The sequence below is a fragment of the Anabrus simplex genome, chromosome 5 (assembly GCF_040414725.1).
Source record: "Anabrus simplex isolate iqAnaSimp1 chromosome 5, ASM4041472v1, whole genome shotgun sequence".
NCBI lineage: Eukaryota > Metazoa > Arthropoda > Insecta > Orthoptera > Tettigoniidae > Anabrus > Anabrus simplex.
Window position 1 is genome coordinate 156,999,090 of NC_090269.1, and position 25,572 is coordinate 157,024,661.

The window sequence follows — 25,572 nt, forward strand, 5'->3', positions numbered from 1 at the left end:
GACTTGGAATGAACTCTCTTTAGTGAAGTATTGTAACAGTTAGAGTTTGGCACTCACTAGTTTGTCTTCTGTTTCTAAGGGAGCAAATTAAGTCAAGCTATCATCGCCCAGCTCATCCTTATAAATAAGAGCGATTTTGGACCTTATCTTGACCAGTGCGACGGCCGGTGAGGTTCTCCTCACATAAGCCTACAGGCGAGTGGGGGCAACATTTTAAGGTAGACGTGTGGCGACCAGTGTTCCTTACTTAAGGTTGAGCCGCGGTTTTAATTGTGCTCTAAATGATATGGTAATGCTGGTGACCCCGACGTGGTCAGTGAGAATTATGAGATTGTGATTGTGAATTCATCAGTTCCAGCTTGTGCACCACATCACGTCTCAAGCTAATGAGAACAATAATGCCGGTGTAAGTAATAAAGGAAGATAGGAAAGAAGGTGAGTGTGAAAATACCTCCATTTTGGTTAGAACGTCCAGATGCTTAGTTCCACCAAGCTGAGGCGCAGTTCAATCTTAGTCAGATTAAAAGAGAATGCACGGTGTATGATTATTTAGTTTCTCAGCTTGAATGTAAATATGTGGCTGTCATTTTTGATACATTGCAATCGGATGATGAAAACGAGTACAGTACACACCGCGAAACAAGACTTTTGGGATTACATCGCGGAAGTGACGATAGCACCTTAAAGATTGCTTGCAAGGCTTGAATTGGGTGATAAGCTCTTACGAAAAATGCAGCCATTGGCTTTAACAGTTCTTTCAACCAAAGTACTTCGAACATCATGAGTTCATAAATTACCTGAGTCAATAAGAAATATTTTAGTTTCAGAAGAAAGCCTCGGTAAATTAGCCATCGTGGCAGATAAAATCACGAACGTGTCAATCACCACGATGTTTATGGTGTTAGGAAATCTGAAGCTACTAATGATACGCCCAAAAACAGCTCGGAATCACTACTTAAAAATGTAGTTGCCAAAGTACAATCTTTTGAACTATAACTGGCGTTCGTTTCCCAAAGATCTCGTACTTGAAACCGTGTTATGTTGTCAGTACTTTGTCAAACAACGTAAATTTTTTTGACATTTTAAATAAATATCCTAATATCACCAGCATTACTATTAATTCTAGACCACAACCACTGACTCCAGTTTTTAAATCAGCGACTTTGTTTCTCTAAAAGGAAGACTGTTACAACAAGTCGTTTCCATGGCAAGAGAGCAAATAAAATATCATCTCTCCGTGTCAGCATGGAACCGCTACACATTACTTAAGTTAGTTTGCTCTGGCTATGATAAACCACTTTATTTACGAACAAGTAGTATCAGAAAATTTATGAACCTGAGGACTGGCGTGCTAAAGAAGAGAGAGATCCAACTCTCCAGCTACCTCCCGCCAATAGTCAGGCAGGCTGTTATACTCGGTACGCACCAGTAATCCCATTATCAGTGATGATAGGCAGCAGAAGACACAAAGCACAATGGTCAATATAATGTTATTGTTGATCAGTTTTAGGAGCTTTCTGTGCTGTAAGCCTTCATATTTAGTTTTCTTCTAACTCTGTGATACTAGGGTATCTAATGTAAAGTGAATCCTTTCTTTCAGGACTCCCTATTCTCTACCAGTCGTTCCTTTAGAGTATTTTCTCATTTTTATAAACATCTTCACAATTTCCCTTGTCCATTGCTTCCACTTACTTGTGCCAGGTTACTCACTTCCATCTATCATATCCGATCTCCCTTGGTCAACTCTTGTCCTTTTCTGACCGCGACAGTACTACGTGTGGAGACCTAGGGAGTCCTTCATTTTCATGCCCTTCGTGGCCCTTTCCTTCCTTAGGTCGATACCATCGTTCTTCGAAGTGTCGGACATCTTCCATTTTCGCTCTCTGATTAGTGTTATATAGAGGATTCTCTAAAACTATTGTTATGTAGAACTTTTCAATAGGCCAATAAAATAGACAATCAAAAATTAAATTTTAGGCACCTTCCTCTAACCTACCATTTCAACCATGCTGAATAAAATTATTTATAGCCTAGACTGTAGTTCCTTATTCCCCGACTTTACATACCGATTTTCATTAAATTCTGTTACCCATTTTCTCATAGCTCGGCACTGATATGGACTTAGCAAAAAAATTCAAATTTAATGAATCTCTCTTATCATAGCCGGTACGATAAAAATGTATAAAACATAAATGACCGGAAATTTAATACTACAGTATATAACTTTAGTTATGTAGTATTTATCGATAGGACTACTAATGACATAAGTATTTGAGAACTACATTTTTGGCCTTCCCTTAAACTACCATTTCACTCAGCATGACCAAAATTATTAATAGCCTACACTGTAGAGACTTATTCCGCAACTTTACATACCAATTCTCATTAAATTCTCTCGAGCCGTTTTATCGTGATGCGTGTACATACATACAGACAGAGGGACAGAAATTACGGAAAATTAAAAAGTGTACTTCTTTATTACTGTGGACACAACCGATGCAGAAACACCATTTCCTTCCAATTCTGAGCAATGTGCAGACAAAACTCTTATTATGTATATATATATAAGTAATTCTACTATTTCTTAAAAGATGTCACTACGGTAAATGGTGTAATTTTGAAGTGTTCTGAACTGTGTCTATTTCGATTTGTGTTTGTTTATTCCGTATCAAGAAGTGTGGACATTCTCTTCTAGATTTTGGTAATAACATCCGAAATCTTGTAATTTCTTTGTACCTGATTTTTGCTTGTTGCTGACTTGTTATTTGTTGAGTTTTGAAAGTCTATATGAAAATTGTTAAACCTTGTAGTCTGTTGAAAATATAACCTTTGTCAAAGTTTTAAATTAACTTTAATTCTGTAGTTGAGACCTATTCCAGCCAGCACCTTCTTTCACCTCTGCAAATCCACAAAACATCGTAACAAGTGGTAGCAGAGCGTAGTTGAATGGATCTCAATTTAGCCCCTTTTGACGGCTAAACATTGCTTTTCATTCGAACTCTAACCATATTCTCAGTCGCTGGGATTTTTTTTATTTTTCAAAATTTTTCTGCCATCATGTCCGGCTCTCGCGAGGTCCTCCATCCTTTCTATTTGCGTAAGGAGGAATTACTTTATGAACTATCTATTAGAAACGTTCAATCTGGCGGCACGGTTGCGTTGGATGCCAATAAACTTAAAGATTCCCTTGATTTGCCTATTACCACCCCAACGTTGGGAGAGAAAGAAATTGACGACGCTCTCTCCGCGATCAATGACAATACTACTGAGCTATCATCTGTAGTTAGTTTTTATGAAGAAGGGAATCCATCCCCTGATCAACTTAAACGTGTGCAAGCTCGACTATTTCATTTTAAAATAGGCTTAATGATCTATTGTCTCTCAAGTTGAGTGACATTCAGGGAAAGGAGGCTAGTGCCCTCATTGAAAACAATTCTAAATTGTCCAGTACTGTCGGTCAATTGCTATCGGGGGTAACGACTCACAAAACTGACCTGCCCATGGCGGTAAACACTGTCAGCGAGGAAACTTCTTCCAGAGGGGAAGAAAATAGAACAGCTGGGGTTACTCAAAAGACCCCTGCCCATCTAGAAACCGGCCCTGATCGTCGGCCCTCAATTCCGCCCTTCTTTTTGAATAATGCTCCCTCCGAGCCTCCGTCAACCCCTAGGCAGGTACTTACTATGTCACCTGGGTTCAGTAGTTTGCCTCATCCGTTAGCCATGTTACTTAGGGGTATTTCTAAGTTTTCGGTCAACTCTACCAGTGATGTAATTTCTTTTTTGAGATTTTTGGTCGAATTCCAGGATCATGCTCTAGTGTTTTCCCTCTCTGCTTCGCAAATTCTTCAAATTATATATCCACATGCCATAGGGGTCCTCTCGGACAAGATTGTTAGGGCAATAGCAGAAGAGTCATCGATTGAACTTTCATGCACACCTCCTCGCAAATTTCATTCCTGCTCGTGCGAGGTCATCTCTGATTCAGAAATACTATTATCGAGTACAGAGACTGGATGAAAATCTTGCGGATTTCATACAAGACATCAAATTCTATACCAGGGTGTTTGCTCTTCATTTTCCAGAAGATCAAATTGTTCATGCTATTGTGGAAGGAATATCACCATCCTATAGGTCATATCTGTGTTTTGCGGCGCGCCCACAAACCTTTTCCGAGCTAGAAGCATTGGCTGTGTCAGCCAAAGGGGACACTACGTGTCGCGAGGGAGCCCCCTCCGTCATCAAGTAACCTTCGGCCTACACTCGCCGAACCATCACTGCCCGTAAATGTTACGCTTGTGGGTCGCCTGACCATCTTCGGAACAAGTGTCCATCAATTAAATCTAGTGGGACAAGGAATGGAGCAGGGTCATCCCAAGGCTGTTTTATTGCCAAGAACTGCCCTAATGCTAACAGCACCTCCTCCTGCTCAACTTCGGGTGCAACTTCCACCAACAAGCATAAGTGACTAGTGGCTCCGGCTGAGTCGGCAGATTCATCTTTCCTAGGCTCAGCCCAGGTTAAATCCGGCGAAAGATCGGGGAAATGTCAGTCTTCTAATTTATCATTTGAAGGCCCTAAGGAATGTCTAAGGATTGCGGCGGATTCCCCCGCACCTGTACCTTTCCTTAAAATCGAGGTTAATAATGAGCCTGTAACTGTTCTGGCAGTGTTTCTTCTATTATTTCGGCTGAATGGTATTCGAAATTTTAAACTGTTTGTAAACTTCCTGACTATTGCTCGTCTTCGGTTCAATATGTTTCAGCTAATTCTTCTCCATTAGAAATTTTAGGCTCCTTAAATGCCGAAATTCGTATTTCTAAATTTACTTGGAAAGTTAAATTGTTTGTGGCAAAGCACTTGTCTTGCCCCATTATATTGGGAGCCGACTTCATGTCCCATACTGGTCTAGTGCTCGATCTTCAGAGCAAGTCGTGCACTTTCAAATTTTCTTCTAATTGTAAAACCCCTTTACTTAAGTGTAGTTCTGTGTCATGCTCATCTGTTTCGCCTACCCAGGATGAGATGCTGTTAGATCATAGACATCTACCTGAGGAACAGGCTGATAGTATTCGTAAGTTGTGTCAGTCATTTCCAGAGGTGGTTTCTGATAATCTTGGTGTTACTGACCTTATTGAATACAAGATAGAGGTTACGGATGCGATTCCAGTCCGATTTCCGCCTTATAGGCTGTCTCCTCCTAAAATGAAAGCTTTGAAGGAAATCATAGATCAGATGCTGAAGGATGGTATTATTCGGCCCTCCAAGTCGGCGTATTCTTCGCCTATTTTTCTAGTCCCGAAACCCCAAGGTGGCTTCAGGCCTGTGATTGATTATATGGCTCTCAATCGGAAGGTGGTGTTACAATCTGTGCCCCTTCCTGACCTTCATTCTTGATTTTCCTGGTTTCGTAAAGCTAAGTTCTTCACCATCTTGGACCTCAACCAGGCTTATAACCAGATACCATCAGCAGAAGAATCCAAGCACCTGACAGCATTTACCACGGATTGGAATTTGTATGAATACAACCGCGTGCCTTTCGGGCTCCCCACGGGAGCAGCTGTGCTTACGAGACTGCTAGACAAGGTATTCTCCGACATAAAATTTGAGTACTTGTACCACTATCTCGATGATGTCGTCGTATTTTCGGAGACCTTCGAAGAACATTTAGATCATCTGAAAGAAGTTCTCAATCGCCTTCGTAAGGCTGGGTTAAGGGTGAAGTTGTCCAAAGTCGCCTTCGATAAACCTTCCATGTCATTCCTAGGGCATATTGTATCGCCCGATGGTGTCGCAGTGGATCATTCCAGAACAACCTCAAACCTCCCAAGGACATCAAAGATATTGCCAGGTTCATTGGTATGGTGAATTTCTTCAGGAAATTTATTCCAAATTTCGCCAATAGAGCGGCGCCCTTGAACTTACTTCGTAGGAAAGGCGTCAATTTTGAGTGGGGACCTTCTCAACAAGCCGCTTTTGAAGATCTCAAACTAGCTCTGTGTAATGCCCCTGTTCTTGCAATGCCGGATTTCTCGAAGAAATTCATCGTCCAAACCGATGCGTCGTCGTCGGCAGTGGCTGCGGTCCTTCTTCAAGAGACCGAACTAGGGAGGCGACCCATCGCCTATGCATCTAGGACTCTTTCGGCTCAAGAAGCCAAGTATTCCATCTGTGAACGTGAGGGTTTGGCTGTCTTGTTTGCGCTAGAAAATTTCCGCCTTTATCTGGAACATGTCAAGTTCGACTTGGAGACTGATAACCAAACCTTAACTTGGGTCTTAGGTAGGCCGCGTCGTACTGGTCGAATAGCCCGGTGGACCATTCGAATTTCTGCCTTCCAATTTGATGTTAGGCATATAAGAGGTACTGAAAATGTTGTGGCAGATGGACTAAGCCGTATGTTTTCGAATGATGTAGAGCCCCTTGAACAGGTTCATGGTTCTTCACCTCCCGAGTCCATACTACCTGAGGTTAATGCCATTCTGACTGATGCTCCCATGTTATTTAGGGATATTGAAAAATATCAACGTGAAGATCCAGTGCTGGCTCCCATTATGGAAACCCTTTCTTCTGTTGAACATGTTGTCCCTTATGTATTGAGGAATGGTGTTCTATATTCGATGATGAAGGTAGTGGTTACAGCTGTTCTTGTGCCCATGATCTTTAAGTACTATCATGAGACTCCATTGGGGGGGCATTTAGGCATCTTCAAAACTCGTGAAAAGATCCTTGAAAGGTCCATCTGGAAAGGTATGGACGGTGAAATTCGTGAACTAGTGAAGGCTTGTAAATCTTGGTTGCTTAGTAAACCCACCATGTCCACCAAGATAGGCCTATTGTCTTCTCATCAAGCATCGCGCCCAATGGAAAATCTGTATATCGACTACGTCGGACCCTTTCCCCAGTCAAAGGGGAATGCCAATAAATTCATCCTTGTGTGTGTAGATGGCTTCACTCGATTTTCTTGGTTATTTCCTACTAAGCTGGCTACCGCTCAGTCCACTATTTCTTGTTTAAATTCCAATTTTGCTTCTTTTGGTCCGTGTCAATATATTGTGTCCGACAATGCTAAAGCATTCACTTCCAATCTTTTCCGTAAATTCTGTTTTGATCTAGCCATCTCGCACGTAACAACCTCTGCATACTATCCTCAACCATCTCTGGCTGAACGGGTCAATTGTAACCTGAGGTCGGCTCTTATTGCCTATCATCATGAAGATCATTCTAGGTGGGACACGTCCCTGCATTGGTTAGCTTTTGTTTTGAATTCGGTGGTTCATGAATCCCATAAATTTACTCCAGCTTCTTTGATGTTCAAGTTTGTTCCAAACACGCCGCTCTCTAACCTTTGGTCTCTGAGTGATATTCTACCTGAGACAATAGATCCTGATAACATTAAATATCTTTAGAAGAAGGCTAAGGCCAATCTTAAAGTGTCTCATGAAAAAGTTAGGGAAAGATATGATCGTGGACGGAGACCCACCCATTTGAAGGTAGGCGACCAGGTTATGGTCAAGAATTTTGTTCCTGCAGGCAAGCTTGCCCCCAGATTTCATGGGCCGTGTATTATTCTCGATTTCCTCACACCCGTTACCTTATTACTGAGCAATCCAGCCACCGAGAGGATATTTAGTTTTCACCTGTCGCAGGTGAAACCTGTGTAATTTCTGTGCTAACTTGCTCCGTATAATTTTGAAAGACATCTGAAGGTTATATTTTTTGTTTCATTTTGAGGCCTTCTGCCCTTTGAATCATGTTCTTTGTATTTAAATATTCATTGTACAACCTCCCCTGTCAGTTAAACTGCTGTCCTGTCCACCTAGGCCATTACCAAGCTCCCGTCTCCTGCTAAACCACACCAGTGGCTAATTAAAATGAAATAAAAACTTCCACGCCGCTGGCCCCTCAGCCTCACTACATGACCGTACCCTAAATACAATGGTCCAACAAAATTCTGCCGCCGAGATCTTAATGTTTCAGTGCCCCCGCAGCCGTGCGGCGCCGTACCGCCACTGTGGTGGAGTACGGGCCCGCTCTACTCCAGTGAGGTCAACCAGTGTACGGCGAGTCGGAGCCTTCCTTCCGGCCAAGGCTGATGTGCGGCGCACCACCTGCTAACTGCCTGCGGACTGTAAACAATCGTCGCGTGTGCGGCGTGCTTCACCACCACTACCCCTCTCATAGTAGCGGGAGAGGTGTATCTCAGGGTACTTGAGGGTTCCGAGCGGCCTCCTCTGGACACAAGCAGCGGCGGCTGGTCTGGCCGTCAAAGTAATCGGCAACTAACGTACTTATGCAGCTACGTGGACATGCCATATCCACAATTACTACGTTCTTGGATTCAACATCAACATCTGGTGGACTTAGAAAAAAAAATCTCTCTTTTCTTCTTCCAAGAATTAAAGTTTTCCTTTGGAATTCAACTACTACTAACATAGAGACCTTTCATCAAAAGCTACTACTAAGAAATTCCAAAACTGGATTTTATTTAATCCCACTTATATCAAATAACTTCTGAGACCTTCGACTACTGCAAAATTAGATTTCTCTCTTCTAAATTCTGCAACTCATCAGCAAAACTTGGACCTTTTTGTAACAAAATTTTTGTGTTCTTCGGTGTCCCCCCTTGGAAGGACTTTCGGGGGGGGGGAGGGCTGTACCGGGCGGTACACCTCCATGCCGCTCATTCAAATATTGCGCCAATTTAAACTCCTCTACAGGAGAAGTTTGGAAACTTGAAAACTGAACTAATTCTACTATTTCTTAAAAGATGTCACTACGGTAAATGGTGTAATTTTGAAATGTTCTGAACTGTGTCTATTTCGATTTGTGTTCGTTTATTCCGTATCAAGAAGTCTTCTAGATGTCTCTACAGAGATAAAACTAGGATTACGCACTCTGTTGCAAAGTAATGAACCTTCTTGAAGAAGTTTTGTGTTCATAAGTTTTTGACCTTACTAAATTTTGTTCTGTGGTTTGTGGGTTTTGAATTTAGCCAATCCCGAATTTCTCTAATTAATTTTTGACCAATAACGTACGTCTTCTCCGATATGGATATGTTGCTTTAAGCTATCCAATAAAATTGAGGGGGGTGTGTGTACTCATTCTTGAAAGGTCTCGAATGTTCCACGAGGGTATTTAAACTGCTGACTTTCTTGTCTCGGGGCCACTTCATCGACATCTTGCTTAGTGTATGATTATGTAGCAGGGGGCGGGAAGCGCCTCTTTCTTCGGGCAGCAGTTCATCCACAAGGTAATGGCCGTTTAATAACTTTATTTCTTGCTAGCTCAGCAGTTTAACCCTCGGGGCAGGTTCGATACTTTTCTCATGTAACCTATCTTTAAAATGTAATAGACATTTGGTAAAAATTCCGCCTCTTTAACTATAAATTGGGATAGAGAGTGCCTAACCCTCTCGAGCTCCCACTCATATTTTTTGAGGTGACTACGTTTTCTTAACCGTTTTCCTTCTCTTCTTAATGTAATAAAGTTTTCTTATCGTGTCACCTCCTTAGTATGGGATTAGCCCTTGCGTAAGCGGCCTAGTGCCAAGTAGGTTTCAAAAGTGTATTAGGAGTGCAAGCTTCGCCTCCATTCTATTTTGTGTTATGGGCCAGTAACTTAGCCTGGTGTTTTATTTTCCTCGTGTAAAGGCCCTGTAGGTTGGGTATCAAATACCCCTGTTTCTTGGTGTGCCTTAAGGGCAGATAGAAATGAATTTTGTTGTAGCCTTTGATAGGCTTGTCAAATTGAGAGCGGGTCTGCTCTTTTTCTTAACACGGTAATTAGGAGCAAGTGCTCCTTGTAGGGGTTTTATGCCCTTCAGCAATGGTAGTTGTGAGCTGAGAGCTCAGGAATTATACTTGGGTCTTGAAGCCCAGATTTTGGTAATAACCCCCGAAATCTTGTAATTTTTTTTGTACCTGATTTTGGCTTGTTGCTGACTTGTTATTTGTTGAGTTTTGAAAGTCTATATGAAAATTGTTAAACCTTGTTGTTTGTTGAAAATATAACCAGTGTCAAAGTTTTAAATTAACTTTAATTCTGTAGTTGAGACCTATTCCAGCCAGCACCTTCTTTCACCTCTGCAAATCCACAAAACATCGTAACACTTATTATTATTATTATTATTATTATTATTATTATTATTATTATTATTATTATTATTATTATTATTATTATTATTATTATTATTATTATTATTATCAGGCAGTCCAAATTTTGTGTCTTTTATAGAATACAGAATTGAGTTTTCACAGCAGCATACTCACCAGACTAATGAGGGCGCAGCATCCTCCGCGGTCAGTCTTCGCCAAGTGCTTGCGTACGTATTTGAAGTAGAGGTGCTCCAGGAAGAGCAGGAGAGCAGCCAGCAGGATCCCTGACATGAGCAGGAGGAAGGCGGACAAGAACTGCTCCAGGGCGAGGGGATCACTCGATTTGTGTTCCTGTTTGCCTGGCTTGCATGTCCCAGTCATCCAGTATCGCCGTAAACGCTCCAAGTCACCTGCAGTGAGAAGAGCAGAAATGTGTCTCCAGTGACTCGGTATGTCTCTGTTTTAGGCATAAGTATAGTATCCGCTCCACACACCAACCACCACTATGCGGAACGGTGACTGGCCTTCATTTCTCCACCTCTCGAACCGTTAGTTGCCCTACTATTTGTTAGTTATGTTTCTGTGCAGAGGGTGTCAGAAAGACTGCAGTCCTTCGCTGCATGTCAAGTATTCCATCACGCTGCGCAAGGTCTTTCTGGTTCCGCATCGAACTGGGACAAACTCAACAACCTTTGTTCAGACCTTCACATGAACATCTCGCTACCTAAAGAATTACTTGGGCATAGATTTTAAAGATGCCGTTGAATGTAAAATATGATTCTTATTTGTTGTTGAAGCCGGAATTTTATATTAATCGACACTTTGGTGTTTTAGGCAGCAATGTCGTGTTTCAAAGTTTTAACGACCCAGATTCATCTATCTTTCACATGTTTTGTAAGATTTGTCACTGTATTCGTTTATCCTCACGTCAAGATTATAAAGAATTTTAATGCCTCAGCCTAACGCATCATGTTGTTGTTGTTTGAGTCATCAGTCCATAGACTGGTTTGATGCACCCTTCAATGCCACCCTATCCTGTGCTAACCTTTCCATTTCTACATAACTATTGCGTCGTACATCTGCTCTGATCTGCTTGTCATATTCATACCTTGGTCTACCCACACCGTTCTTACCACCTACACTTCCTTCAAAAACCAACTGAACAATTCCTGGGTGTCTTATGATGTGTCCTATCATTCTATCCCTTGTTATCGTCAAATTTATCCAAATCGATCTCCCCTCGCCAATTCGATTCAGTATCTCCTTAATTCGTGATTCGATCTATCCATCTTACCTTCAGTACTCTTCTGTAACACCACATATCAAAACTTCTATTCTCTTTCTTTCTGAGCTAGCTATCGTCCGTGTTTCACATCCATACAATGCCACGCTCCACACGAAAGTCTTCAAAAACATATTTATAATTCCTATACTAATGTTTGAAGTGAGCAAATTTCTTTTCTTAAGACAGCTCTTCTTTGCTTGTGCTTATTATTTTACTCGAGTCAGAGGCATACAATATTTATTTTTGGTTTCTTTATATTACAATTTAGTAACAGTAAAACAGAAAGAATTTTTACAAGTATATGCCAAAATGGTATTAAATAGAATTTGCTCAGAAGCGAGCAACTGCGACTGCATTTCCTTGTGCTTTGTGCAAATCCTCCTCACTGCAAGAATCAGGGCAACATGAGCACTGATATAGATGCATGGTAGTGTGCACCACTCCGCATTCACATAGTGGTGACACGTCCAAATATTCCCATTTCACTAAGTTGTCCCTAGACTTTCCAACACCTATTCTTAACCTGTTCAGAAGCTTGCTTGTGCTAGTCTGCATTTTATGTCCTCCTTACTTCTGCCATCGTTAGTTATTTTACTACCCAAGTAACAATATTCATCTACTCCCTTTAAGACTTAATTTCCTAATTTAATATTTCCTGCATCACCTGACTTCGTTCGACGCACTCCATTACTTTTGTTTTGGACTTATTTATTTTCATCTTGTACTCCTTACCCAAGACATCGTTCATACCATTGGGCAGCTTCTCGAGATCTTCTGCAGTCTCAGATAAAATAACAATATCATCGGCAAATCTCAAGGTTTTGATTACCTCTCCTTGAATTGTGATCCCCTTTCCAAATTTTCTTTGATTTCCTTTACTGCCTGTTCTATGTAAACATTGAAAAGGAGGGGGACAAATTGCAGCCTTGCCTCACTCCTTTCTGGATTGCTTCTCAATCACCTTCAGAATCTTAAATAGCTTGGTCCAATCAACATTATAGAATGCCTTTTCTAGATCTACGAATGCCATATACATGAGCTTGTCCTTCTTGATTCGATCCTCTAAGATCGGACCTAAAGTCAGAAATGCTTCACGTGCTCCTGCATTTCTTCTGAAGCCAAACTGATCTTCTCCTAACTCAGCTTCAATTTGTTTTTCCATTCTTCTGTAAATAATACGTGTTAAAATTTTGCAGGCATGAGATACTAAACTAATGGTGCGGTAATTTTCACACCTGTCAGCACCGACTTTCTTGGGAATAGGTATAACAACATTCTGCCGAAAATCGGATGGGACTTCTTCTGTCTCATACATCTTACACGCTTAATGGAATAACCTTGCCATGCTGGTTTCTCCTAAGGAAGTCGGTAATTAAGAGGGAATGTAATCAATTCCAGGTGCCTTGTTCCTATTTAGGTGGCTCACAGCTCTCTCAAACTCTGACCTCAAAATTGGGTCTCCCATTTCACCAGAATCAACAGCCTCTTCTTGTTCCAGAACCAAATTATGTACATCTTTACCTTGATGCAACTGTTGGATATGTTCCTGCCATTTTTCTGCTTTGTATTTTTTCCCTAGAAGTGGCTTTCCATCTGAGCTCTTAATATTCATACACCTAGATTTCCTTTCTCAAAGGTTTTTTTCATTGTCCGGCATTCAGAATCTACTCTTCCTAGGACCATGCAACCTTCGACATCCTTACACTTCTCCTTCAGCCACTGGATTCTTTAATCTCCTGTATTCTTTTCTGCCCTCTTCATTTCTAGCATTCTTGTATTTTCGTCGTTCGTCGATCAGGTCTAGTATCTCCTGAGTTATCCACTGATCCTTAGTTGATCTTTCCTTCCTTCCTAACATTTCTTCAGCAACCCTGCTGACTTCATTTTTAATGACTATCCACTCTTCCTATAGTGTGTTTCCTTCAGCCTTTTCATTTAGTCCTTGTGCAATATGTTCCTTGAAACAATCCCACACACTCTTTTCTTTCAACTTGTCTAGATCCCATATGTTTGCATTCCTTCCTTTCTTCAATTTCTTCACCTTCAGGTGGCATTTCTTGACCAACAAGTCCATGTCTGCTCCTGGGAAAGTTTTGTAATCCAACACCTGGTTTCTGAATCTGTGCCTAATCATAATGAACTCTATTTGATACCTTACAGTGTCTCCAGGTCTCGTCCACGCATAAAGCCGTCTTTTGTGGTGTCGGAACCAAGTATTGGCAAGGAATAAATTATGATCAGTGCTGAATTCAACCAGCCGACTTCCTCTTTCGTTTGTCCCAATCCGAACTCTCCTACTGTATTTCATTCTCCTCCTTGGCCTACCACAGCATTCCAGTCTCCCATAACAATTAAATTCTCGTCACCTTTTACATATTGTATTAAATCTTCTATCTCTTCATATATTCTTTCGATTTCCTCATCATCCGCTGAGCTAGTGGGCATATAGACCTGCACTATTGTGGTGGTCATTGGTTTGGCGACAATAATTCTTTCACTATGCTGGTCGTAGTAGCTTACCCGCTGCCCTAATTTCTTATTCATTATTAAACCAACACCTGCATTTCCCCTGTTTGATTTTGTGTTGATAATTCGGTAGTCGCCTGATCAAAAATCCTGTTCTTCCTGCCAACGTACTTCACTTATACATACTACATCTAACTTCAGTCTATCCATCTCCCTTTTCAGATTCTCTAATCTACCACAACGATTCAAACTTCTAACACATTCCACGCTCCGACTCGCAGAATGTCAGTATCCATCTTCCTGATGATCGCCCCCTCTCGTATAGTCCCCACCAGCAAATCCCATTGAGGGACTAGTTTACCTCCGGAATGTTTTACCAAGCCATCATCAATACATCATTCATATAGAGAGAGCTGCATGTCCTCGGGAGTTAGTTACGGCTGTAGTTTCCCGTTGCTTTCAGCCGTGTAGCAGTATCAACACAGCTAAGCCATGTTGAGTATTATTACAAGGCCATATCAGTCAATCATTCAGACTGCCGCCCTTGCAATTCCGAAAGGCTGCTACCCCCTTTCGATGAACCATTTCTTAGTCTGGTCTCTCAACAGATACCCATCCGATATGGTTGCACCTGCAGCTCGGCTATCTGCTTCAATGGGACACGCAAGCCTCCCACCGCGGCAAGGTCACATGGTTCACATTATACTGATATGATATACAGCTCCATGTGAACTTTCACTACAAACAAGTTGTTTTAACTGTTATTTTTTTGCCTTTTTACTTTTCGTTATATGTCTGTGCATTGATTTCGTGTTTTTTATCTTGCACTCTTTGAACTATCGGCTAATGATGACCCAGATTCATCTATCTTTCACATGTTTGGAAAGATTTATCTTTGTATTCGTTTATCCTCACATCAAGATTTTAAAGATGTTTAATGTCCCAGCCTTACGCATCATATGGAATATGGAATCGAAACCGGTACCATTTGTAAACGATATGTGACGTAACTCGCGTAAATATTCTTGTATTGAATAGGTGGAACCAGAATTTATATACGAAATTTCTTGCATAAAACTCTAGCAGCTGTATACTGTTCAGGATACTACGTCCTACTGCCCATCAAAACTCTTGAATTTAACACTGCACAGCCTTCTGTATAGCTTTATGATATTTCAAAGAAATAAATTATCTGTAATTTATGTTGAAGAGGATTAAGATATCGAGTACCGTTCTCCCTGAAGTCGAGCAGCCGCTTGTTGAACATCTGCACGTATTTTGAGTTTCTACTGAAGGCGATACCGTAACCAGTCATTGCATACCAGGAGCCGACCGTGAGCAACCGACAGTCTTCGTCCTGAGCAACCAGGTAGTCCAGTACCGTGCCGTCGTAGATGAAGGCGTCCAGCTCTCTGAAAGGACAAACAGCACCTATTAAGTTCGTTTTCTTAGCACACTGTCTTCTTCATCAAACTCCGACACTGAGTCATGGTATTTGAATGTGTCATATCTGAAAGAAACAAATAACACATTAAAGTTCCTTTATTAACGTACCGTGCATAGGATACAAATTATATTTCACAAAAATGTTCGTTAAAAGTAGGTTTGTGCCTAGTAGGAGCACAACTGGCACTCGGAGTGAAGAGGAAAACAGCTTATTTAAGAACGATAGGTACCACCTAATTGATTTTAAGGCGTGGTCAGGTCGAAGAGGACTCTCATGGCTGAATTAAATACTTATAAACTTTCCGTTCATTTGTGAGGGTCCAGTGCATTTTACATGGCGCTGTGAAATGGATAATGAAGAATAGCACCATCGAGCTTTAGATATTCTGCGGGTTTCATAGGCAGATCACATTTCTAACACACGAAAGGTCTACAAATCGTCTTCATAGATCTTGAAAACGTGTCACGTGATATTCTCAGCTGAGGGTCCGCCATCAGTATATGAAATAAAATGAAGATATCTACCAAACAATCCAGACAACTGTGAAAAGCTCGTGTGAAACTTCAGAACAGTTTGAAGATAAAGTGGGCCTTCATTAGGCGTCACAAACTACAGTACTTCAGAAGCTGGCAGGTTGTATTGCAGGACTAAAATTGGGTATCTCCAGTGTAATTTATCTATGAGTGATTTTATGGTCAGGAGGGTTTCAAAATTGGGAATGAAGATGTAGCATAAATCACCACCTTCAAATATCTTCGATCAGTGATGCAAGATAATGCAGACATCGACAGAGTCTTTTACCTATTGGATCGACAAAGGTTGGGCAGCTACCGGAGTTCTGTGACAGGAAGGTCGTTATTCATTTGAAGGGCAAAATCTACAGGATGATTGGCCGTCCAACCATTCTATAGGTTAGGAATGTGGGGCTACAAGAAAGAAAGATGTGGCTGAGTTGAAGATGCTCCAACGGGCCTGTGGAGTAACCATTCTCCAATCTCTAAGAACCTGAGATGGTTCGGTCACCTTCACACGGAGTGGAGAATAAAAGATGGAAGTTACCACCCACCCACTCAAAGAACAGCTTACCGTATACGGAGTTTCAATAAAGTAGTTTTCATGTGATGTTCACTCCCTCTAGTGGTGAGGGCTTGTGTCATCTTTTCCTTGGTCAACTCTTGTTATTATCCGATCCCGAGGCCTAGAGAGTCCCTTGTCTTTCTTTGGCAGATACATTCATCTTTGAAGTGTTGGAATCCTTCCTCTTAAAACAGTAATCACCACCACCATTATTTTCTGATGGAGCTCAAATCTGTTATCAGACCTCCTCTATGTTACTGAGGATAGGCGGTCTTTAATTCGTTGCTCACGAAATGCACTCGGTAGATGAACAGAAGATAGCAAATACAATATAATCAAGTTTTGCTCAGTTAGTAGATACATTACTGGGGCGGGGTGGGGCGAAGCCTCTAAACATCGCACAGTAAACAGTTGAATTGAGGAATATTTGCACAGGGGTTCGATTCTGTACTGAGTTACTATTAGGCTAGGGTCAAGAAATTGTCAACTTACCCGTTCAAGACAGACTCAACGCCCTCCGCCACCGTGGAACGGTTGTACGTTTTCATGTAGGCGTGCATCTCCTTGAAGTATTTCTTGAGGGTGGAGTCCGAGTGGCTCCAGGGAATTGTTCCGAACTTGAACATGGGCTTGTGGCTGAATGGCTTCGCGAGCTGCAACAATTACAGTATGACCATGTGAGTACTTCATAAAAAGAAACAATAACGTCTCTTGCGAAAATAACCAATTGAAATGCAGATAATCTGACTCATACTGTAAATAAAAATAGTCTTTTTTCTTCTCTAAAATTGTCATATTTACATCTGACTCCACCAAGCTCTCGATGACTGGCTTCAATAAATCAAGAAAAACTAAAATAAACCATTACTCACTGATGTGAAGTGAAAAGGAGTTCGAAACCATCTTTTTTAAAGATAAAATACTGGAAATTGCTTTCCTCGAAAACGCTTTTAGTGTTTCGGTAGAATGGAAATTTAATATGTCAATTGACAGATAAATGAGGAAGCTATCTGCATATACTGTACAAAACTGAAAAGTAGTTATCATGAAATGGCGCTTCACTGCGCTGTGCTCAGAGGTGAAGCAGCGAAAACAAGTCTACGAAATCCTGCAGCCGGTACACTAGTGAATTAGTTGGGGAGGAAGTAGCCGAGCTTCTGTCCCGTGTGATAAACATCTTCAGGGCTGGAATTCAAACCCACCATCTACTGAATTCCAGGAGTTGGCAGAGCTTTTAAATAGAAGAAAAGATGACTGTGTACCAGTCAACTTATTCTTCCCCTCCGGAAGAGAATATTGCACGCATTTGTATGGAAAGTTGCATTGTACGCCTTAGAAATGTTGGCACTAAGTAAAAAAGGCGTATGATGATCGAGATATAAGATGTCAAACACCAGAGTTCTTGATACTCTGATCAACAGTACTACTTGAGCAACCAGTCAGTGTGGATGTGTGGTAAGGCGAGTGCAGTATAACATGATTGGTACTGAGCAATATCGTGCGGTGATCGGCGGCTGGTAGAGCAGGCAGAAGAAAACGAAGGGACATACGGCGAACAAGGGAGAGCTGGGGAAGATTGGCGAGGCTATCTTGGCAGCGACGGTGATAACTATGCTATTAATTATAGGGGGCGTGGAGATGAATCCAGGCCCTGACATGAGCCGGGAGGACTGGGATAGAATCAGAGAGCTGATAGGAAATGCAGTAAAAACATATACTGGAGATGCACTGGTAAAGGAATTGAGAAAGGAACAAGCCAATGGTTTTGAAGATATGAAGATATGGTTCAAGGAACAGTGAGGAGTTACGGAGAAAAAGGAGAGAGGCGAATGAGAGAGAAACGGGAGTGCTAAAAGAGCAGGTAAAAATCTGGAGAAGGAAGTGGCGTCTCTGAAGAACGAGCTCGGCCTTGTCAACCAAGAAAGGACGAAGAAATGTATATATTGCACACATAAGCGAATTTGCGTAAGTAATGTATGAATTAAAAGTTGAATAATTCGCATTGGAATACAGCAGTAGGCTGTGAAAGCTGGCAGTCACAAAGCAACATTCTGGCGCCGGTCAGACTGCAAGGAGATCCGCAGAACTTTTCTTAAGGCACGAACAGCAGATAGCTGGCCTAAGTGGTACATCCAATAAAGTTTATGGTGCCGACAAGAAGTGGGAACTTTCTACTCGGTTCTCACGGGAAAATCACGCGTTGGAACTTGACCTACTTAGAAGTGCAAGAGAGAAAACAATTATACCCGTCAACCCTTGGCAGAAAATGGAAGCATCCATGCTGCGGAGAGCGCGAACGTCTCAGCCAATCACGAAATTGCACATTTAAAAGTTTTGTCATAGCGGTAATCTACAGCCAGTATTTCGCGATTTGGAGCCCGGAGTAGTTGTGGAAAACGGTGTCCTGACTTCCTAACAATATTTGAAAATTTATCGGTGCAAATGTGTGATTAATTAGTGGTTAATTAAGAAAATTTTAACTTTACATGGAAGGGTGGTATCGCCCAGGAAGCGAACTATCATGGCGGGAAGAGACCATCTTCAGGAAGAAAAAAACGCCGGTGACGCGCGCCGTCGTATGGATTACCATGTGATCGTTTCCCACGGCGCAATATAACAAGTAAGTCAGACCGAAATTAGGAAGATTTTGTACATATTTTTTAAAGCTTTAACCTACGGACGTATGATAAAGCGGTCCTAAGTGCAAGATTACTACGCCACATCCCTTCCACAGGACTATTTTCGAAGTGGGGGGAGAAATGTTTACAAAAACGACGAGCAGTTTGATGAATCTTCAGTCAGCTTTCAAATTCAGTCTTGTGCGGAGCAGTTAGTGTCTAATTCAGTCTTGTAAGGAGTTCTTGTACGAAGTCTAGTACGGAGTTAGTTCAATCAGTTGTGTGAATTCTGAGTCTGGTAGGAACGCGATCAGAGACATTTGTTGGCATCCGAGTGAGCCATGTATTCACTTGTGAGAGTAATATTTCAGGAGAAGTGAACACTTTAACAGACTTTTATTTACCTTGAATCCATGCAGAGATAATCAGGCAATAGCTACAATTTTTCAACACTTGCCTTAAATGAACTTACACAACCAATCGAGAGGGACAATGGATCACGTCGTAACATGTTACTGCATAAAAATTTTCCTAATCCACATGTAGTTTGGATATTTGTTGAAAGGTTATTTTATTTTTTATTTTGGAGGACGATTAGTATAAAAACTTCTCCACACATCATTGGAAACAGTACTTTTAGCTCGTTTTCATCACTTTCAATGAACTGTTATGGCAAGCGAGATGTTACGGTAGAAAAATTAGTTAAAGCAGTTACAGGGAGGAGAATGACTTTGTTTCACTAATGGAAGACCGCGGTGTTAAGACCTTGAGTACACTGTTATGTTCCGAAGAGGTGAACAACCGGTAAGCCTTAAACAAACAAACTGAGAGGGGTGTGTGAGTCACAGCAGGAAACTCTAGGCAGGTAGCGGAGAGAAGACTTTCGACTTCACGTCAGGTATTTAATGCAGTGTTATTGTATAATCTTCATTGAAGTGCTAGAAGTGCGAGTGTTTATGTAAATGTGAACGTGTGTAACGCCTTTATAAAAATGTATCAAGCATGTGCGTGTGATATTTCGGATTACCACATCAGCTTCAAGATGGAATTCTCATTCATCATGACCGAGCCCGGAGGGTGATCCAACCTGCCTCGAGCACTAAGGTAATGAGCAACAAAATGTATAAATAAATATGTAGGACTATGAACCAATCGATGATCAAATGTAGCTTAGACTGTTAGATAGGACTGTAAATAATTCACATAATAATAATAATAATATAATAATAATAATAATAATAATAATAATAATAATAATAAGTGTGAGCTAGTGTTATTTGCGTACTTTCTTTAAGTAAATGTGTTTTGCATATTATTTCTGGATCAGTTGTAGTAAGTCCTTTTGACAGGTTAGAATTCTGTTTTGCGAGATTTAAATAAGAGTAGTGCAGTTTGGTAATAGTAATAATAATAATAATCATGTTTTTAACGGTGGTTATGAGCGATATTTTGTTGACGTTGATCTTGTAGATGCCGCCCTGTTGATTTTTAAATCTTTACTTTTGCTACTGGCGCATTCAGTTTGTTTCATGTTATGTAATCTTTATTCAGATGACCGTTTCCGGTAGCTCTTATACCGTGTATTTTTGCGACGATTTGGTGGACACGCGAATATTTATTTCTGTGTGTAATTGCGGTTACACGTTTCAATAGCCGTGTTTTTGAGAGGCAATCTCGTCATTTTAGTAAAACAGTTAGTGACAGGAAGCCATTGATAAGTCAGCTCTGATATGTAATATGTGAAGCAGAGGATGATCAAAAGATCGAGCAATGTGAATAGTAATATCCCTGATGATCTGCGTTGATAATGGAAAGGTGATAATGGACCATGTCATGAACAGTGTCGTAAGAAATAGAGATGTCAACGACAGTTATTTCACCCGCCGGATACGAGCGAGGCCGCATTATGAGTTACTACGTCGAGAATAATGATGAATAAATAGAATTGAGAGATGAATAATTTAACCGAGTGTGTTAAATATATGACGACATGGGAAATGGTTGTAGGCAGAAGCCTGTATTGTTTCAAATAGTTTCCAGGGAAAGTAGACGCTCGGCAAATATGCGAGTTAGTGCACGAGGTAATATGTGAGCAGAGCGACGAATCAATGTGTATTTTGACAGTCATGTAGAATCATGGATGACATGTAATACCAGTAATTATTGTCCATAAAGGCTGAATAGTGTCATAGCCAGACATTTTTCGTCTGAGGTTAGAAGATTGGCATCAAATTCACAATATTTTGTTACTTGTAGCTGGGTAAATTTTCTTTAGACTCCGATATTTGCGCATTTTTTTTACTCTCAGCAGGCAGCGATGTTGGGATCTAAATTTGTTTATTATTATTCTTTCTTTGTGTATATTTTATCACCGTATTATTTTAGGATCTGATCATCCGTGAATTATTTGTATTTGATTGATGTAAATAAGTAGGTGTAGTTAGGTTAGTTTTGATTTCAGTATTTTTTTGTTGGAGCAGTGTTTCTCCATTAACAGGTTCATTTATGTAAATTAGTTCATGGTCAAAACCATAGTAGTGGTATGCTCATACCAGACATTCAGTAATTACCAAGCCACTACATTTCAATTAGGAAAATGAAGCGATCCTTAATAAACCAGTTGTATCATAAGTGCCACAAATGAATGAGGTAAATGAGATGGGATCTGCCTCCATCTAGTGGTAGTACCACAAATATGATTTCGTAATGAAAATGCAGTCAGCGGCAAATTAAGTAAAATTAATAATGTAAAGGGATCGCTTTCATTTGAGATGTAAACATGAGGCACTTGGCCTAATTATTTTAATATTTTAAGAGGTCCAGGCTATCAAAGTCATGCAAGTGAGGTTTAAATAATTAAATGAGTGATTGTAACACTCAGGTTCATGTTTCAATAATTTCTTGTTTCAACCACGAGTAGTTTAAAATGTGGCAATGGTTATGTGGTAGATGAAGTACAATGTTCATGGTTGTTTTGTTTTCTTTTCCTCTTATTTGTTATACATGGTTAGTGCAGTCCATGATTATTTTAGAGTTGGGTGTTTCCCAACTGAGTCACATGTGTTAAATATTTGATAAACACCTCTGAGTCAGTGTTGATTTGATGACTTAACCAATTAATTATTCAGCTAAGCAAGTTTATTTTGATAGACATTTTTCAATGTATTACAATTCAGTATTTCAAATGAGGTGGTATTTCTGACCAGAGTTTTGAATTTATTCACGTCATCGTCATGGAGACAGTGTTTCGACGTAATCCGGAATAATTTAAATTTGATCGACCTTTAGTCAATTTTAGGCAGATAATTGAGTTATTGTAATGTAGATCTTTTTTAATTTTTTTAAAATTTCAATTTCATTTCACTTTGTTTTATTTTTCACCAGTTTATTTTCAATTTTTGGCACTTCTGCACTTTGTTCAATAAATCAGATTATTTATTTAAATTTTAATTCAGTCTTTGGGTACCGTCATTTATAGTTTAGTTTACCCCATCTTTTAATTTCCTCATTCCCCCATCGACGTGTGGCCCATCAACCCGTGGGATATTTTTGGACGCACCACGACTGATGAAGAAGAGTCTACATGCAGCGGTGAGTATTTTAAAATGTCATTATTTACAGGAGCAGCTGGCGCACATATGAAGAAAGAAGATCACCGCATTTGGTGCCTTTGCAAGGGCACAATATATATATGGATAACAAGAAGAGCGGAATGTCGATAAAGTGAAGCTTATATATAAAGTGGTGCACCTCGTCCAAAATAAGCTGAAAGTTAACTTCAGTGAAGTATACATGGACGATGTCGAAAGAGTAGGAAAAGTGAAAGGTAGGAGACTAGTGAAAGTGAAGCTGATTTCAAGCATAATGGTGGATATAGCGATAAAAAACGCAAGGAATTTACAAGGTGAAAGGTTCTGGATAAACAAATGAGGCGTCTAGTATCAAAACCGGCCAAGTCACTCAAGGCATATTTTTCAATATGGACGAAAAACCTGTAGAGACAAAGCAATGATGGTCAGAAAATATTTTTTTTCACAGTTATATCCTTAATGGTTTAATATTTAAGTTCCGTTGTTTTGAGAAATCTAACTCATAATTAACCCATCTTTTTTGTTAATTTAAATTTTGACTTGGCCGTTTTTGTTGCAATTTTGTACAATTTCACAAGGTATGAAAGTAAATTTTTCAGTTCACCACTTGGAACAATATCCACGTTACAGCACACAATAATGACAAAATACGAGCACACCGGAAATAGGATTGCTTTGGCGCCAATAACGGTAAGAAGCCCGCGAATACGTAAATCAGTCTTGCATACGAACAAAAAACAAAATGTTATGACTTCAAAGAATATACATTACGAGGAACGATTTTGCCTACTGATATTATCACATTGTTGCTTAATGTAACAACACAAGGTTCCACACAATAATGCTGCATCATAAAGATTGTCGCTCGTTCCTTGACTTGGCCGGTTTTGAATTCACTGGCTGCATGACTTGGCCGATTCTGTTGCACGACCGAGAATTCAGTGCTCTATAACATGAAGACATGGACGATTTTAAAGCATATTCTTGTTTCACCTGATAGTGCTATACTTCTACTTCAAATTTATAACCTTAACTCATTTTCGTAAATTTTGTGACTTGGCCGGTTTTGATACTAGACGCCTCAAATACTTGGGAAGAGAAGGAGTTGAGAATAGGAAAATCTTACGAAAGCATTTAGGCCGAGCTCGACATCAAGGCCTTAAAGCATTTATTAAGGACCAAAGCCTGGTGGTAACGAACGGTATCTGGTGGCGTGTTTGGTCCGTAACAAAACTAAAAGGTATGGTGGAAGAGCTGAAACGGGAAGAGGAACGATCGAAGCGGCGAAAAGACCGACAGGAGTACGCCCAAGTGGAGGGAGGAAACGCGATAACGATGGCTGAAGCGCCGAGACAAGAAAACAGTGCAGTGCAAGATAGTGTGAGTGGAAGATCAAATGTGCAGGCTCAGGAAGTGTTATCGGATAGTGTTCCGAAAGGAAAAGAGGATTAATCGATTGCCGACCTGGGGGATGACAAGAAAGAGAGTGACCTTATGACCAAGGGAGAAGCAGGAGCATGAAGGACTTGTGGGGGAAAATGAATAAAGGTTTAGAAAATAAAGAGGGGAAGGATGACAATAAAGTGTAAAAGAATGACGGAAGGGAGGTAGAAGCTGAGAGCGAGAGGGTAAAGAGGAGTACGAATAAAGATGGTGGTTTGGAGGGTAGGTAAAAATCCGTAACTAGGCTGGAAGAGAGGCTTTGTTAATATTGAATATGCATTGAGTTAAATAGGCAATATAAAAGTGAAAATTTTAATAGAAAGCTTTGATATCTTAGCGCTTTTGGAAACATGGTTAGAAATAGGCAACGAGATAACTTGGGGAGGATATACGGTGAGGCACAAGTCAAGGAAGAGATTAAGCAAAATGGGCCGCACGTCCGGAGGAATAGCCGTGCTAGTTAAAGAAGAGTTGAACGAATGTATAGAGTATATTGAGAGTGGCATTGAATGTGTGATATATGGATAAGATTTAACATGGGGAGAGAGGCAGGAAGAGAGAAGCATGTATGCTTGGCTTTTACCTACTGTCACCCCAAGGACTCTCCATATGCAAATGAGAAGTTCTTCAAAGAATTATTATTAGAAATTAGTATCATTAAAGGTAGGTATGGGGAGGACGGAATATTGTTATTGGGAGACTGAAATGCCAGAATAGGCGAGCGAAGCCCGAGGTATAGTAAGGAAGAAGAGTTGATAGTAGGATTAGGAAGAAGTAGGAACGATAAGGTAATTATTAACCACGATAGAAAACTTTTAGAACTGTTTGAATTCGGGAATTTCTGCATTTTGAGCGGCTATCGGGAGGGGGACAGAGAAGGAAGAGTTATTGATTTAGTAATGAGTTCAGAGGACTTGCTAGATAACATCAAAAGCATACTGGTTGAGGACTGGGTCGAATCGCACCATGCTCTGGTATGGGTAAGTTTGGTGAGGAGAGAGGAAAGCAAATAGGAGGAGAGGAAAAGTACGATAGAGGGTGATAGTGGTTGTATTAATATATATGGACAGAGAATTCAAAAGGAGAGTTAGATGCATTTATGGATAAGGAGATACAATTAATTAGAAGTGGCTGGGAAAGGGCGCTGATGGAAAATAACATACACAGAGAGTGACACGAGCAGTCGAGCACAGCAGAAGGAAAAAACAGAAGGGGATGGCTGGTATGATAGGGAATGTGAAGTTTGTAGAAGAGCAGCGCTAGGAGCATTAAACGAGTACAGAACAAAAGGAAGGAACAAAGATCGTGAAGCAGTTTGTAGGCTGAGGAAATAGTATCAAAGGAAAATTGCGGAGTGGTTGAAGGACCGATCAGAGCTAATAAAAAAGAAATGCAGTAATAATCAGACTGAAAAAATATGGGAGAGACTAAATATGATCAATAAAGGAGGGAAGGGTCAGAAGAAAATGAATGTTGACTATGTAAAATGGGTGACATATTTCAGCGAGCTATTAGGAGGAAGGGACGATTGGGAGTATAAGGAAAGAAAT

General features: G+C 40.5%; 1 protein-coding gene across 1 annotated transcript in view; it reads right to left on the reverse strand.

Annotated features, from left to right (window-relative positions):
* The window catches only part of Nmdar2 (NMDA receptor 2), an 826,846-nt gene that overhangs the window by 11,880 nt on the left and 789,394 nt on the right, over positions 1-25,572 (reverse strand). Inside the window, exons 13-15 of the mRNA XM_067148050.2 lie at positions 16,864-17,024; positions 15,078-15,259; positions 10,271-10,506 (exon numbers count right to left, since the gene is read on the reverse strand). Of these exons, the coding sequence (XP_067004151.1) occupies positions 10,271-10,506; positions 15,078-15,259; positions 16,864-17,024 (579 nt within the window). The remainder of the gene's footprint in view (positions 1-10,270; positions 10,507-15,077; positions 15,260-16,863; positions 17,025-25,572) is intronic.